The sequence below is a fragment of the Heterodontus francisci genome, chromosome 23, assembly GCF_036365525.1.
Source record: "Heterodontus francisci isolate sHetFra1 chromosome 23, sHetFra1.hap1, whole genome shotgun sequence".
NCBI classification, from domain to species: Eukaryota; Metazoa; Chordata; class Chondrichthyes; order Heterodontiformes; family Heterodontidae; genus Heterodontus; species Heterodontus francisci.
In genome coordinates, this window is record NC_090393.1 from 38,014,279 (window position 1) to 38,030,374 (window position 16,096).

Below are 16,096 nucleotides of genomic sequence, written 5' to 3' on the forward strand. Positions count from 1 at the left end.
TTTTGCTGCTCTTGTCCTTCTAGGCGATAAAGGTCGCGGATTTGGAATGTGATGTCGAAGAAGCCTTGGCATACTGCTGCAGTAAATGTGGTCATTGCCTGACACTTGTGTGGCACAAATGTTGCTTGCCACTTATCATCCCAAGCCTGAATGTTGTCGAGGTCTTGCTGCATGCGGGAACAGACTGTTTCATTGTCTCAGGAGTTGCAAATGGGACTGAGCACTGTGCAATCAGAAGCAAACATCCCCACTTCTGACTTTATGATGGAAAGAAGGTATTGAAGAAGCGGCAGAAGATGCTTGGGCCTAGAATATTGCTGAGGAACTCTTGCAGCAATGTTGTGGGGCTAAGATGACAACAACCACAACCATCCTTCTTTGTGCAGGAGGAGGCGGAGGTGGATCATCCATGCTTGCATGGATGGTTGCAAACACTTCAGCATTATCTTTTGCATTCAAGTGCTGGGCTCCGGCATAATTTAGGATGGGGATGTTCATACAGTCTTCTCCTCCCATTAGTTATTTTATTGCCCACCTCCATTCATGACTGGTCTAGGCAGGACTGCAGGGCTTTGATCTGATCCATTGGTTGTTAAATTGCTTTTCTCTGTCTTTCACATGCTGCCTCCACTGTTTAACATGCTTATAGTCCTTTATTGCAGCTTCAGCAGGTTGGTATCTCATTTTTGGTATGCCTGGTGCTGCTCTTGGCATGCTGCCCTACACTCCTCGTTGGGCCCCTGGCATGATGATAATGGTAGAGTGAGGAATATGTCAGGCCACGAGGTTACAGATTTGTAGGGAAATACAGTTCCTTTCTTTTATTCTTTCAAGGGATGTGAGCATCGCTGGCAAGGCCAAAAGTTGTTGCGCATCCCTAATTCCCCTTGAGAAGATGGTGGTGAGCTGCGTTCTTGAACTGCTGTAGTCTATGTGGTGTAGGTACACTCAAAGTGCTGTTAGGGAAGAGGTTCCAGGTTTTTGATCCAGCAACAGTGAAGGAACAGTAATATAGTTCCAAGTCAGGATGGTGTGTGACTTAGAGATGGTGGTGTTCCCATGCGTCTGCTGCCTTTTAGGCGGTAGAGGTTGTGGGTTTGGATGGTGCTGTTTAAGGAGGCCTGGTGAGTTGCTGCATTGCGTCTTGTAGATGGTACACACTGCTGTCACTTTGCACTGGTGGTGGAGGGAGTGAATGTTTAAGGCAGTGGATGGGGTGCCGATCACGTGGGCTGCTTTGTCCTGGATGATATTGAGCTGCTTCAGTGTTCTTGGAGCTGCATTCATCCAGGCAAGTGGAGAATATTCCATCACACTCCTGACTTGTGCCTTGTAAATGGTGGACAGGCTTTAGGGAGTCAGGAGGTGAGTCATGCACTGCAGAATTCCCAGCCTTCGATTTGCTCTTGTAGCCACAATATTTGTGTGGCTGGTCCATTTAAGTTTCTGGTCAGTAGTAACCCCCAGGATGTTGCGGTGGAGGATTCAGCGATGGTTATGCTGTTGAACATTAAGGGAAGATGGCTAGATTCTCTCTTCACTTGGCACTTGTGTAGCATTAATGTTACTTGCCACTTGTCAGCCCAAGTCTGAATGTTGTCCAGGTCTTGCTGCATGCAGGCACGGACTGCTTCAGTATCTGAGGAGTCTTGAATGGAATTAAACTCTGTGCAATCGTCCGTGAACATCCCCACTTCTGACCTCATGATAGAGGGAAAGTCATTGATGAAGCAGTGATAACTCCAACCAGTGGAGAGTTTTCCCTTTGATACCCATTGACTTTAATTTTGCCAAGGCTCTTTGATGCCACACTCAGTCAAATGCTGCCTTGATGTCCAGGGCAGTCACTCTCACCTCACCCCAGGAATTCAGCTTTTTTGGTTATGTTTGGATCAGGGTGTAATAAGGTCTGTGACCGAGTGGCCTGACAGAACCCAAACTGAGCATCGCTGAGCAGGTTGTTGCTGAGTAGGTGCCCCTTGATAGCACTGTCACTGACACCTTCTAATGCTTTTCTGATGATTGAGAGCAGACTGCTAAGGCAGTAATTGGCTAGATTGGATTTGTCCAACCTTTTGTGGATAGCATATACCTGGACAAATTTTCACATTGTTGGGTAGATTTCTGTGCTGTAGCTGTATTGGTTCAGCTTGGCTAGAGGCACGGCGAGTTGTGGAGCAAGTCTTCAATATTACAGCTGGGATGTTATCGGGGCCCATAGCCTTTTCTGCATCCTGTGCCTTCAGCTGTTTCTCGGAGTGAATTGAGTTGTCTGAAGACTGGCATCTGTGATGCTGGGAACCTCGGGGAGAAGCCAAGATGGATCATTCACTTGGCACTTCTGGCTGAAGATGGTTGCAAATGCTTCAGCCTTTTCTTTTGAACTGACATGCTGCCCCTCCCCCCCACCCCGCCCCCATCATTGAGGATGGGGATGTTTGTGGAGCCTCCTCCTCTGGTTAGTTGTTCAGTTGTCCACTACCATTCATGACTGGATGTGGCAGGACTGCGGAGCTTTGATCTGATCCATTGGTTGTGGGATTGCTTAGCTCTGTCTATCGCATGCTGCTTCTGCTGTTTAGCATGCATGTAGTCCTGTGTTGTAGCTTCACCAGATTGACACCTCATCTTTAGGTACACCTGCTGCTGTTCCTGGCATGCTCTCCTGCACTCCTCATCGAACCATGGTTGGTTCTGGGCCATGATGTTGCAGATTGTGGTTGAATACAATTTCTGCTGCTGCTAATGGCCCACAGCACCTCATGGATACCCAGTTTTGAGCTGCCAAATTTGTTCTGAATCTATCCCATTTAGCATGACGGTAGTGCCACACAACATGGTGGAGGGTATCCTCAGTTTGAAGACAGGACTTTGTATCCACAGGACTATGCAGTGGTCCCTCCTACCAATACTGTCATGGACAGTTGCATCTGCAACAGGTAGATTGATAGGGGCGAGGTCAAGTAGATATTTCCCTCGTGTTGATTCTCTTATCACCAATCACAGGCCCAGTCAGGCAGATATGTCCTTCAGGATTCGGCCAGTTCATCAGTAGTGGTGCCACCGAGCCACTCTTGGTGATGGACATTGAAGTCCCCCACCCAGAGTATATTCTGTGTCTTTGCTACCCTCAATGCTTCTTCCAAATGGTGTTCAACATGGAGGAATACTGATTCATCAGCTGAGGGAGGGCAGTAGGTGGTAATCAGTAGGACGTTTCCTTGTCCATGCTTGACCTGATGCCATGAGACTTCAATGTTGAGGACTTCCAGGGCCACGCCCTCCTGACTGTACGCCACAGTGCTGCCACCTCTGGTGGGTCTGTCCTGCTGCTGGGACAGGACATAGCCAGGGATGGTGATGGAGGAGTCTGAGACACTGGCTGTAAGGTACGATTCGGTGAGTATGACTATGTCAAGCTCTTGCTTGACTAGTCTGTGGGACAGCTCTTCCAATTTTGGCACGTCCCCAGATGTTAGTGGGGATGACAAAGGGTATGTCTTTGTTGTTTCTGGTGCCTAAATTGATGCCAGGTGGTCCGTCCTGTTTTATTCTTTTGCTGTAGCGGGTTGATGCAACTGAATGGCTGAAAGGAAGTTAAGAGTCACCACATTGCTGTGGGTCTGCAATCACATGTAGGCCAGACTGGGTAAGGATGGCAGGTTTCCTTCCCTAAAGGTTCACATGAGTGAACCAGATGAGTTTTTCTGACAATCCAGTAGTTTCATGATCACCATTATGGTTACTAGCTCCTTTGTTCCAGTCTTATTTAATTAACTGAATTTAAATTCCCCAGCTGCCGTTGTGGGATTTGAACTCATGAATCCGGATCAGTAGTCCAGGCCTCTGGATTACTAGTCCAGTAACATAACCACTATGCTACTGTACCTCAGCAACGATTCATGATTGTGAAGGAAGTCCTTAAAATGCCCGTGGCATATAATTTATTACTGAATATTACCAGATTTCTTCTTTCATACTGTAACACCTTTTTTGTGTATACGGCAAATTTGTCATTTTTATTTTGCACAGTGCATTTGTGGCGGTTTTCTGGTGGTTATCCTGCTTTGACAGATGCTATGGAGAAGCTAAGACAGAATAAGGTAATAGATGAAAGCCAATCCCTCAGTCATCCAGCCTCAGACAATTAAGTTTAGTTTCATTTATGAAGTCAACATTAGTCTGTACACATCCTTGTATTTTTCTAATGGGTAGTATGTAAATGAGCAACTATGTGTTGGGTAGAAGAGTGGATTAAGACAAATGGGCTAATGCTGTTACTGTGTGCTTTCTATTACCATAAAGATATGCCAATGTAAAGGTTACAAATGACTGACACTTTTAAACAAATTTCAGACCGCCAGACATTACTGCTGGTTTGTCCTCCTCAACCTCATTGCATCAATTGATACAAGTGAACACTCCATCCTCCTCCATCATTTCACCTCCATGGCAGTACCGTAGCTTGGTTCCACACCTACCTGTTCCAATGCAGCATGTGCATCTCTTGCTGTGGCTTCTTCTACGATGACTTCTCCTCCTGAAAGTGCATGTACACCTGAGGTGTGGCCCCTTTTCTGCATCTGTATGCTGCCCATTTGTGACATCATCCTTAGGTACAGGGTCAGCTTTCATATGTATATTGACACTCCACTCTATCTCTTAAACACAACCCTTAATTCCACAGCCACCAGTGTTACATCCAACTGCTTTTCCAATATCAAGTCATGGATGATCTTACCACAACTCAATATTGACCAGATTGAAGCCATCATGTTCTCCCATTAAAAGCCCGCACCCTAGTCCTTTATTTCATCCCTCCTTCTGGCTGTTCATTCAAGCTTAACCCTCAGTGCCAGAAACTGAGCTCCAAACCCCATATAATAGCAATCAAGATCTGCTTATTTTTATCTCCATCATCATTATCATCATCATCATCATCCTGTTCAGCTCCTACTTCATCCATTGCCACTGAAATTCTCATCCATATATTCATCCCTGTTAGACTCGATCATTCTAATACTGTCCCAGTAAATCTTGGTCTCCCTGTATCCACTTGTCCTTCCCAACTTCCATTTGATCCCCAACACCCAATCCATGCCCTCATCTACAGGTCATTCATTCCGTGGCCTTATCCCTCATTTCTGGAACCTCCCTTTTTGCCAGCATAGTTCTATTGCTTTGCTGAATCATAGTCGTTTATGGCACACAGAAGGAGGCCATTCGGCCCATCAAGTCCATGCTGGTGCTCCACAGAGCTATCCAGTCAGCCCCACTCCCCTGCTCGATACCCATAGCCCTGTAAATTTATTTCCTTCAAGTGGCCATCTAATTTCCTTCTGAAGTCATTAATTGACTCCGCTACCACCACCCTGGTGGGCAGTGAGTTCCAGGTCATCATTATCTGCCGCGTAAAAAAAAAAGTTCTTTCTCATATTCTCCCTGCATTTCTTTCAATCTGTGTCTCCTAGTCCTTGTACCTTTAGTTAATGGAAACAGTTTTTCCGTGTCTAACTTATCCAACTCCGTCATAATCTTGATTGCCTCTATTAAATCTGCCCTCAATCTCCTTTGCTCTAGAGAGAACAACCCCAGCTTTTCCAACCTAACCTTGTAACTAAAATCCCTCATCCCTGGAACCGTTCTGGTAAATCTCCTCTGCACCCTCTCAAGGACCCGCACATCTTCTTAAAGTGTAGTGACAAGAACTAGTTGCAATACTCCAGTTGGGCCGAACCAGAGCTTTATAAAGGTTCAGCATAACTTCCCTGCTCTTTTACTCAATGCCTCTATTTATGAAGCCCAACATCCCATAAGCTTTGCTAACCACTCTCTCAATATGTCCTGCCACCTTCAAAGATCAATGCACATGCACCCCCCAGGTCCCTCTGTTCCTCCACACTCTTTAGACCTGTCATTAAGCATATATTGCCGCACCCTATTCAATCTGCCAAAATGCATCACCTCACACTTGTCAGTCTTAAATTCCATCTGCCACCTGTCTGCCCATTCTGCTAGCCTATCTATGTCCTGTTGCAGGTGGTTCATATCATCCTCACTGTTTATCACACCCCCAAGTTTGGTGTCATCGGCAAATTTCAAAACTCTACTTTTTTTATATATATAGCAAAAAAAGTAGTGGTCCTAGCACTTGCGGAACACCACTGTTTACCATCCTCCAGTCTGCAAAACAACCATTTACCACAATTCGCTGTCTTCTGTCCTGAAGCCAATTTTTTTATCTAGTTGGACACTGACCCTCCTATTCCATGAGCCTCAATTTTGTTAACCAGCCTTTTATGTTGTACCTTATCAAATGCTTTCTTAAAATCCACATAAGCAACATCCACCGCATTCCCTTCATCAACCTTCTCAGTTACTTCATCAAAAAATTAAATTAGATTAGTCAAGCACGATCTCCCTTTTACAAATCTGTGCTGGCTCTCCTTAATTAACTCGAACCTCTCCAAGTACCTGTTGATTTTTTCCCCTTGATTATTGTTTCTAAAACATTATCCACTATTGATAAACTACCTGGCCTGTAGCTGCTCGGAATCTCTTTACACCCTTTCTTGAGTAAGGGTGTCACATTTGCAACTCTCCAATCCTCCAACACCTCTCCCATATCCAGGGAAGATTGGAAGATTATGGAAAGCCCTTCCACTATTTCCATCCCCCCTTCCTTTAGCAATCTGGGATGCAAGCCATCCAGATCAGGTGACCTATCTGCCCTGAGCTTAGCCAGCCTTTTTAGTACCTCCCACCTCTCAATGTTTACTCTATCCATTGCATCCACTCTCTCCGTTTCTTCTGATATTTTGACCAATTCTACTTTCTTAGTGAACACTGAAACCAAGGTACTCATTAAGTATATTAGCCTTGCCCTGTGCCTGTAAGCATATATTGCCCTCTTTGTCCCTAATAAGCCCCACTCCACCTCTTACTACCCGCTTACTATTTACATACCGGTAGAAGATTTTCGGGTTCCCTTTTATGTTGACTGCCATTCTATTCTCTCTCTGCCAGTCTTATTTTCCTCTCCACTTCCCCTCTCAACGTATTGTATATGGCCTGGTTCTCACTTGGAGAATTCACCTGATATGCATCATGCACCCTCTTATTTTGTTTCATTGTAATTTCTATCTCCCTTATCATCCAAGGAACCCTGTTTTTGGTTCCCTTACCTTTCGCCCTTGTTGGAATGTACCTGAAGCATCTCTTCCTTAAAGATAACCCATTGTTCGGATACAGCTCTTCCTGTCAGTCTTTGGTTCCATATTACCTTGGCTAGATCCCTTCCCGTGGTGTTTTAATTAGCCCTCTTCCAATCTAGACATTCTACCTTGTATCGTTCATTGCTTTTCTGCATTACTAGTCTAAACCTTTATGATACGATGATCCCTCTTATCCAAGTGCTCCCCGACAGACACTTGCTCCACTTGGCCCACTACATTTCCCAGAATCAGCCATTCTGACCCCAACACCAGAATATTTTCTCCAGACCTCTCTGTCTTCTTGTCTCCTTCAAAATCCTCCTGAAAACCTACCCAACTGATCGTGCTTTCTGTCAGCTTCTCTAATTCTTCCACCAACACTGCACAATGTCTGGTTTTACATCTGTCAAGTGCTTTGCAATGTTTTACAAAGTTGAAAGTGTTACATAAATAAATGCAAGTTGCAGTTGTGTAAAAATACTGGTTTTCCTGTCAGTTTATTGGAAACTTTGAGACTCTTTCTTTCTAGTGTATTCCTAGATTGAGCATCTGATTATTAATGTTCAAGATGGTGACTTTGGATGATTGACTGTTTTCCATATGTTTCAGGAATATTTGGAATACCGAAAGGAGAGGAGCAAGATGTTGCTGTCTCGTAAGAATCAGTTACTCTTGGAATTCAGTTTCTGGAATGAGCCATTACCAAGACCGGGTCCTAATATTTATGAACTTAGGACATATTATTTAAAGGTAGAATTTAATGTACAGAATATTGTAGAAATCAGCGCTAGATTGAAAAGGCGGGGGAATGGATAGCTGTATCAGGGAACTGGCACAGATCCGATGGGCTGAATGGCTTCCTTCTGTGCTGTAAAATTCTGTAGCTCTGAATTTCCTCAGAGTGCCTGATCAGGGTTTCTGATGCACTTCCGGTGAAGATTATAGCAGTAGAACAGGAGCAACTCCCAGGAAATTCCCGACGTATTATTTTATACACCAGTTGAACATATGTAACTACGTGAGAAAAAAACAAGTGATCTTTCCACTAAAATTGCTCTGAAATTCTACTCCAGAGTACACATTGTGCTGCAACTTACATTTCATCAAATATAGTATTTCTTTAGAGCAGCGCCAGTAAACTGGAAATGTGAGCTGTGTGTGATATGTTAACTGTTTTTTGGTGGAAAATGCTTTGAGATAGGCTGCATCTTTGAATAGCATTCTCCATCACCATCTAATAACATGGAAACCTACATGTTAGTCTCTGCCAGTCTCACTCTCTATGAGAGTGACTTTGGGTGACTCGTTCCTTTTTTTCTCCCCTCTCTGTTAAGAAGCAGCAATCCTGCACTCGGTTCCACCCCATGGAAGATTTCAGCAGGTGGGGAATTGTGGAAACAAACTTCCTTCTGACTATTGTGTGATGGCACCAGCTCAAAAAAGTTGCAGGGTATCCCCAAGAACATTTTAGTGGCTGGTATGAAGGGGGGAGTTTTTGGTAACAGTGAATCACCAGATCATTTTGAAATTATAAATGGGAGGCAACATTATAGCGAGAGATATATGTGAAAAAAAATATTCTACTGCGGGCCTGCAACAGAGAGTTTCCATCCACTACTTCCATTCACAAGCACCTAACTAGTCACAGTGTGCCACTGGCACAGGCCTAGAAGCAGATCCTTACTGGTGTAGGGAGACTTGAAAGGAGAAAGAATAAAAATTTATATATTTTTTTTCTCCCAATGCACCATCTTAACCATGTACTCGACTTCTAAATGGAAGAAAACAGAAAATGCTTGTTACACTCAGCAGGTCAGGCAGCATTTGTGGAGAGAGCAACAGTTAATGGGCAGGATTTTCCCTCAGGCTTCAGGACCCCAACGTCAGGACCAGATGGGTGTCATGAACCCACATTTGCTGGAAGTCAGACTAGGGGAGCTATTTTCCTTGAGGTGGTTTCCTAAATGGCTGCCTCTGTACTCACTGTCCTTGCTGATCCCAATCAGAGGACCGGCAGCTGTAACGCCTTGGTAGCCCCACTGGGAGGCCCCCGCCGGGGTATAAATTTTAAACTATAAATTCAGAAAGGCCAAGCAGGCAGACCCGTCGGGGTGGAGGGAAACCCCTCCGGCGGCAGCGTTTGTGTCATGTGTGTAACCTGTGCTGCCGACAGACCCCTCTTCAGGGGATGGAGCCTGTGGCTCGAATGGCCACCCAGCCTGCCTCATGTGGGGGCAGGGGGGGGCGGCCACACCACTGTCGATGTAATGACAACAGGGCGGAAAAATGGCTCCTAATTGAGGCATTAATTATTTAAATTGGCTCCCCGCCTCTTCAGGCAGCCAATCTGCATCCCGGCCTGCCTCTGGGAAACTTCCCTGACCTGACACATCTCCCCACTATGTTCCTGACCCCCAACTCTCTCTTCCCCAACCCTGCCTCCTCCAAGCCCGCCACCCCTGGCCCAGGAAAATTAAGCCCAATGTTTTAGATCGATGATCTTTCATCAGAACTGGATAAAGGTAGAGATGGTAACAGACACCTGTCATTTTAATTCTCTACCCCAGTCTCGCTCAAATCTCTCTGTCCTTGGCCTCATACCCTGTTCCAATGAAGCTCAATGCAAATTTGCAGAGCAGCATCTCAACTTTCGATTAGGTACATTACAGCCTTCTAGACTCAAAATTGAGTTCAACAATTTTAGATCATAATCTCTGCCCCTATATTTTTTTGGATGGCGGCTGTTGGTGATAATTCTGCTATTCCCATCTACATCTGTTTTAGACCCATCTTTAGTTTCTTTTTTGTCTCATTACCTTCTCCTTTTGCCTTGCACCATCATCCCTTTAGTCATTTAATCTCTCCTGCCTTCCACTCGATCACATTGTTCTTTTCCTCTTCCCCCCCACTTCTTTTCCATGTCTCTGTACCTCTTTAAAATTTGTTACCATCTCTAACTTTTCCAGTTCTGGAGAAAGGTCATTGACCTGAAATGTTAACTGTTTCTCTCTGCACAGATGCTGTCTGACCTGCCAAGTGATTCCAGCATTTTCTGTTTTTACTTTAGAGTTCCAGCATCCACAGTATTTTGCATTTCCATTATTGTCCCACACGGAACCTCTGTATGGCATTTGTTTATTATCAGCGTCATATACGCAAAGCAGACCATTAGAAAGGTCAAAAATCAGTGTATTGATTGGGATTGTCATATTCTCAGCTGTAAGTTAAAGTGGGTTTGTTTCAATTTATTAGGATGGGGCAAATAGCTTTTACACCTTACTAGAACTCATTACATTATTTGCTTGAAGAAATTTATTTTATTCCAGCAATTATCAGTTGTACAGTGAATCTAATGTCATTTTTTTCCCCCCTTTGTAGCCTGGGACCATGATTGAATGGGGTAACAACTGGTAAGTAAGTGTTTACAGGTCTATTAAATTTTAATGGGTTGTAATTGTTGTTTGACATTGATCTGAGTAAGGGGAGGTGTGCGTGAAATTTGAGACATTCAACTGCAGCACCAACGACGTGTTCCAAACTAGTACTAATGTCAATCATGAGTGTAACCAAACTGTTAGGTGACATTGAAAAACTGAATATTTTCCTGTTCGTGTCACAAAATTGTTACAGCACAGAGGTGGCCATTTGGCCCATCATGTCTGCGCTGGCTCTCCAAAGGAGCAATTTACCTAGAGCCACTCACCAGCCTTCTCCCCATAGCCCTGCACATTCTTCCTTTTCAGATAACGATCCAATTCCCTCTTGAATTTCTCGATTGAACCTGCCTCCACTATACTCTCAGGCAATACATTCCAAATCCTAACCACTCGTTACTTGAAAAAGTGTTTCCTCATGTTGCCATTGCTTCTTTTGTCAGTTACATTAAATCAGTGCCCTCTTGTTCTCAATCCTTCCACCAATGCAATCAGTTTTTCCCTATCTATTCTGTCCAGACCCCTCCATAATTTTGAATACCTTTTATCAAATCTCCTTTCAACCTCTCTTCAAGGAAAACAACTTCTCCAGTCTATCCACACAACTGAAGTTCCTCATCCCTGGAACCATTCTCATGAATCTTTTCTGCAGTCTCTCTAATGCCTTCACATCTTTCTTAAAGTATGGCACCCAGAACTGGACACAATAATCCAGTTGAGGCCGAACCAGTGTTCAATACAAGTTTAACATAACTTTCTTGCTTTTGTTCTATATGCCCTTATTAATGAAGTCTAGGATGCTGTATGAACTGCTCTCTCAACCTGTCCTGCCACCTTCAATGATTTATGCACATATACACCCAGGTCCCTCTACTCCTGCATCTCTTTTAGAATTGTACCCTTTACTTTATATTGTGTCTCTACATTCTTTCTACCAAAATGAATCTCCTCTTCACTTCTTTCTATTAAATTTCATCTGTCACTTGTTCCCCCATTCCACCAACTTGTCTATGTCCTTTTGCAGTTCTTTGCTATCCTCCTCACAGTTCACAATGCTTCCAAGTTTTGTAACATCCAAAAATTTTGAAATTGTGCCCTGTACACCAAGGTTTAGGTCATTAATGTATATCAGGAAGAGCAGGAGTCCTAACTGGCCCCTGGGGAACTCCACTATAAACCTTCCTCCAGTCTGAAAAAACATCCATTAACCACTACTCTGTTCCAGTCACTCAGCCAAGTGCGTATCCATGCTGCTACCGTCTCTTTTATTCCATGAGCTATAACTTAGCTCACAAGTCTGTTGTGCAGCACTTTATCAAATGCCTTTTGGAAGTCCATGTACACCACATTAGCAGCGTTACCCTCATCAGCCTTCTCTGCTACCTCATCAAAAAACTCCAGCAAGTTAGTTAAAACGATTTGCCCTTAACAAATCCGTGCTGGCTTTCCTTAATTAACCTGCATTTGCCCAAGTGACCATTAAGTTTGTCCCGAATTATCGTTTCTGGAAGCTTCCCCACCACTGAGGTTAAACTGACCAGCCTGTAGTTGCTGGGCTTATCTTTACGCCCTTTTTTGAACAAGGTGTAACATTTGCAATTCTCTGGTCCTCTCACTTCCCTCAGTATCCTTGGATGCTCTCATCCAGTCCTGGTGCCTTATCAACTTTAAGTACAGACAGCCTGTCCAATGCCACCTCCTTATCAATTTTAAACCCTTCAAGGGTCTTAATTATCTCTTTTTCACTGTGACCTGTGCAACACCTTCCTTGGTAAAGACAGCTGCAAAGTATTCATTTAATGCTCAGCCACGCCCTCCTGCCTCCATGCATAAATCCCATTTTTGGTCCCCAATCAGTCGCAATCCTCCTTTTACCACCCTTTTACTATTTATATGCCTATAGAAGACTTTTGAATTCCCTTTTATGTTTTAACAGCTATTCTCTTATTTGCATTTTCTTATTGTTTTGGAAATGATAATCAGAGAAAATGTCAACGGACACTTAGAGAGGTTTGAGTTAATTATGGATAGCCAGCATGGATTTGTAAAAGGCAAATCATGCTTGACGAATCCAATTGAATTTTTTGATGAAGTAACAGAAAAGATTGATGAAGGGAATGCGGTGGATGTTGTTTAGATGGATTTTAAGAAAGCATTTGATAAAGTACCACATAAAAGGCTCAGTGTCCAATTGGATAAAACATTGGCTTAAGGACAGAAAACAGCGAGCCATAGTAAATGGTTGTTTTTCAGACTGGAGGATAGTAGACAGTGGTGTTCCCCAAGTGTCAGTGCTGGGACAACAGCTTTTTTTTGCTATATATATAAATGACTTGGATTCTGGAATACAGAGTAGAATCTCAAAACACAAGAGCAGAAGAAATAGGAGCAGGAGTAGACCACACAGCCCATCAAACCTTCTCCGCCATTCAAAAACAATCATGGCTGATCTTAGGATTCAACTCCACTTTGCCGCCTGCTCGCCATATCCCTTGATTCCCTGAGAGACCAAAAATCTGTCTATCCCAGCCTTAAATATATTCAACGATGGAGCATCCACAACCCTCTGGGGTAGAGAATTCCAAAGATTCACAACCCTTTGAGTGAAGTAATTTCTCCTCATCTCAGTCCTGAATGATCGACCCCTTATCCTGAGACTGTGTCCCCGTGTTTTAGATTCCCTGACCAGCGGATCTTTTAGTGTCTATTCTATCCAGCCCCTTCAATGAGATCACTTCTCATTCTTCTAAACTCCAGAGAATACAGGCCCAATTTACTTAACCTGTCATCATAGGACAACCCCCTCATCCCAGGGACCAATCTAGTGAACCTTCGCTGCACTGTTTCCAATGCAAGTATATCCTTTCTTAAATGTGGAGACCCAACCTGCACACAGTATTCCAGATGTGGTCCCACCAAAACCCTGTACATTTGTAGCAAGACTTCCTTATTCCTGTACTCTAATCCCCTTGAAATAAAGGCCAACATACCATTTGCCTTCCTAATTCCTTGCTGCACCTGCATGCTAACTTTCTGCATTCCTTGTACAAGCGCATCCAAGACTCTTTGAACATCGACACTTACAATTTGCACACCTTTTTAAAAATTATTCTGCATTTCTATTCTTATGACCAAAGTGCATAACTTCACACTTCCCTACATTATACTCCATCTGCCATTTTCTGCCCACTGGCTTAACCTGTCTCCATCTCTTTGCGGCCTCTCTGTGTCCTTGCCACAGCTTACCTTTCCACCTACCTTTTGTATCATCAGCAAACTTATATACATTACTCTCTGTCTCCTCATCTAGGTCATTAATATAGATTGTAAATAGCTGAGGCCCCAGCACTGATCCTTGCAGCACTCCAATATTTACCGCCTGTCAACTTGAAAATGCCCCGTTTATGCTGACTCATTGCTTCCTGTCTGTTAACCAATCGCCTATCCATGCTAATATATTACCAACTCCGTGAACCTTTATCTTGTCAATTAACCTTTTGTGTGGCACCTTATCGAATGCCTTTTGAAAATCCAGGTATGCTATATCTACTGGTTCCCCTTTATCTACCCTACTAGTTACATCCTCAAAAAACTATTATAAATTTGTCCAAGATTTGCATTTTGGCAGAAGGAAGAAGGAGAGGCAATGCATACTAATTGGCATAGTTCTAAAGAGTGGAGGAACAGAGGAATCTGGGGGTGCGTGTGCATCGATCTTTGAAGGTGGCATGACATATTGAGAGAGTGGTTAGTAAAGCATATATGGGATGTTGGAATTCATAAATGGAGTACAAAAGCAGGGAAGTTATGCTGAACCTTTATAAAGCTCTGGTTAGGCCCTAACTGGAGTATTACGTCCAGTTCTGGTCACTACACTTCCGGAAGGATGTGAGGGACCTTGAGAGGGAATGGTTCCAGGGTTGGAGGATTTTAGTTACAAGCTTAGGTTGCAAAAGCTGAGTTTGTTTTCCTTAGAACAAAGGAAAAGGAGGGGAGATTTAATAGGTGTACAAGATTATGACAGGCTTAGGTAAGTTATACAAGGAGAAACTGTTCCTATTAACTAATGGTACAAGGACCAGGGGACGCAGATTGATAGTTTTGGGCAAGAGATGCAGGGGGGAATATGAGGAAGCACTTTTTAATTAAGTGTGTGGTGATGACCTGGAACTCGCTGCCCACAAGTGTGGAATCAATGACCTCAAGAGGAAGTTAGATGGCCATTTGAAGGAAATAGACTCGCAGGGCTATGGGGATCGAGCGGAGCCGTGGGACTGACAGGAAAGCTCTGTGAAGAGCCAGCCTGGACTCAATGGGCTGAATGGCCTCCTTCTGTGCTGTAAATGACTCTGTGACTCCCCCTGTGAACCTACTATATTTAGCCTGGTTCTCGTATTATGAACCTGACATTTGTCGTAAGCACACTTTTTCTGCTTCTTCTTACTCTCTATCTCTTTCATCATCCAGGGTGCTCTGGATTTCTTTGCCCTACCTTTCCCCTTCGTGGGAATATACCTTGACTGTGCCAAAACTATCTCTTGTTTGAAGGCAGGCCATAGTTCAGTACCCTTTTGCCTTCCAACCTTAGATTTCAGTTTATCTTTGTCAGATCCATTCTCACCCCATTGAAGCTGGCTTTTCCCCAGTTAATTATTCTTACTCTGGATTGTTCCTGGCCCTTTTCCAAACCTAAACCTTATGATACGATGATCAGTGTCCCCTGAATGTTCCCCTACTGACACTTGATCCACTTGCCCACCTCATTCCCAGGAACCAGGTTGGGCAGTGCCACCTTTCTCATTGGACTGGAAACATACTGCTGTGGAAAATTTTCCTGAACATACTCTAGGAACTATTTCCCCTCACTGCCCTTTACTCTACTGCTATTCCAGTCTAGATTCGGATAATTAAAGTCCCCCATTATAACTACTCTATAATTTTTGCATCTCTCTGTAATTTCCTTTTTAAATTTATTCCTTTACATCTTTCCCACTAGTTGGTAGCCTATAGACTACACTGAGCAATGTAATTGCACCTTCTTTGTTCCTTAGCTCTAGCCATAGATTCTGTCCTTAACCCCTTTGGGACAGCTTCTTTCCAGCACTGCAATATTCCCATTCATCAATACTGCCACCCCTCCCCCTTTTCTTCCTTTCCTATCTTTCCTGAACACTTTGCATCCAAGAATATTTAATCCCCTACCCTGCCCGGCTTTAAGCCAGGTCTCTCTCATAGCCACAACATCATATTTCCACATGTCAATCTGTGCCTGTAACTCGCCAGTCTTATTTACCACACTCGCATATTCACATACATGCACAGTAACCCTAATTTATATTTTATTACTTTCTCACTTCCTCTGACCCCATCTAATAACTTACTATCCCCTACTTCAGTGCTATCTGTCTCTCCCAGTATTCTGTGAACCTTGGTATTCCTCTCTGATGT

At 43.7% G+C, this 16,096-nt stretch overlaps 1 protein-coding gene across 1 annotated transcript in view; it reads left to right on the plus strand.

Moving 5' to 3' along the window:
• LOC137382992 (protein NipSnap homolog 1-like) overlaps positions 1-16,096 on the plus strand; it is a 52,911-nt gene that overhangs the window by 13,970 nt on the left and 22,845 nt on the right. Inside the window, 3 exon segments of the mRNA XM_068055577.1 lie at positions 4,033-4,103; positions 7,824-7,964; positions 10,593-10,624. Coding sequence (XP_067911678.1) covers positions 4,033-4,103; positions 7,824-7,964; positions 10,593-10,624 — 244 coding nt within the window.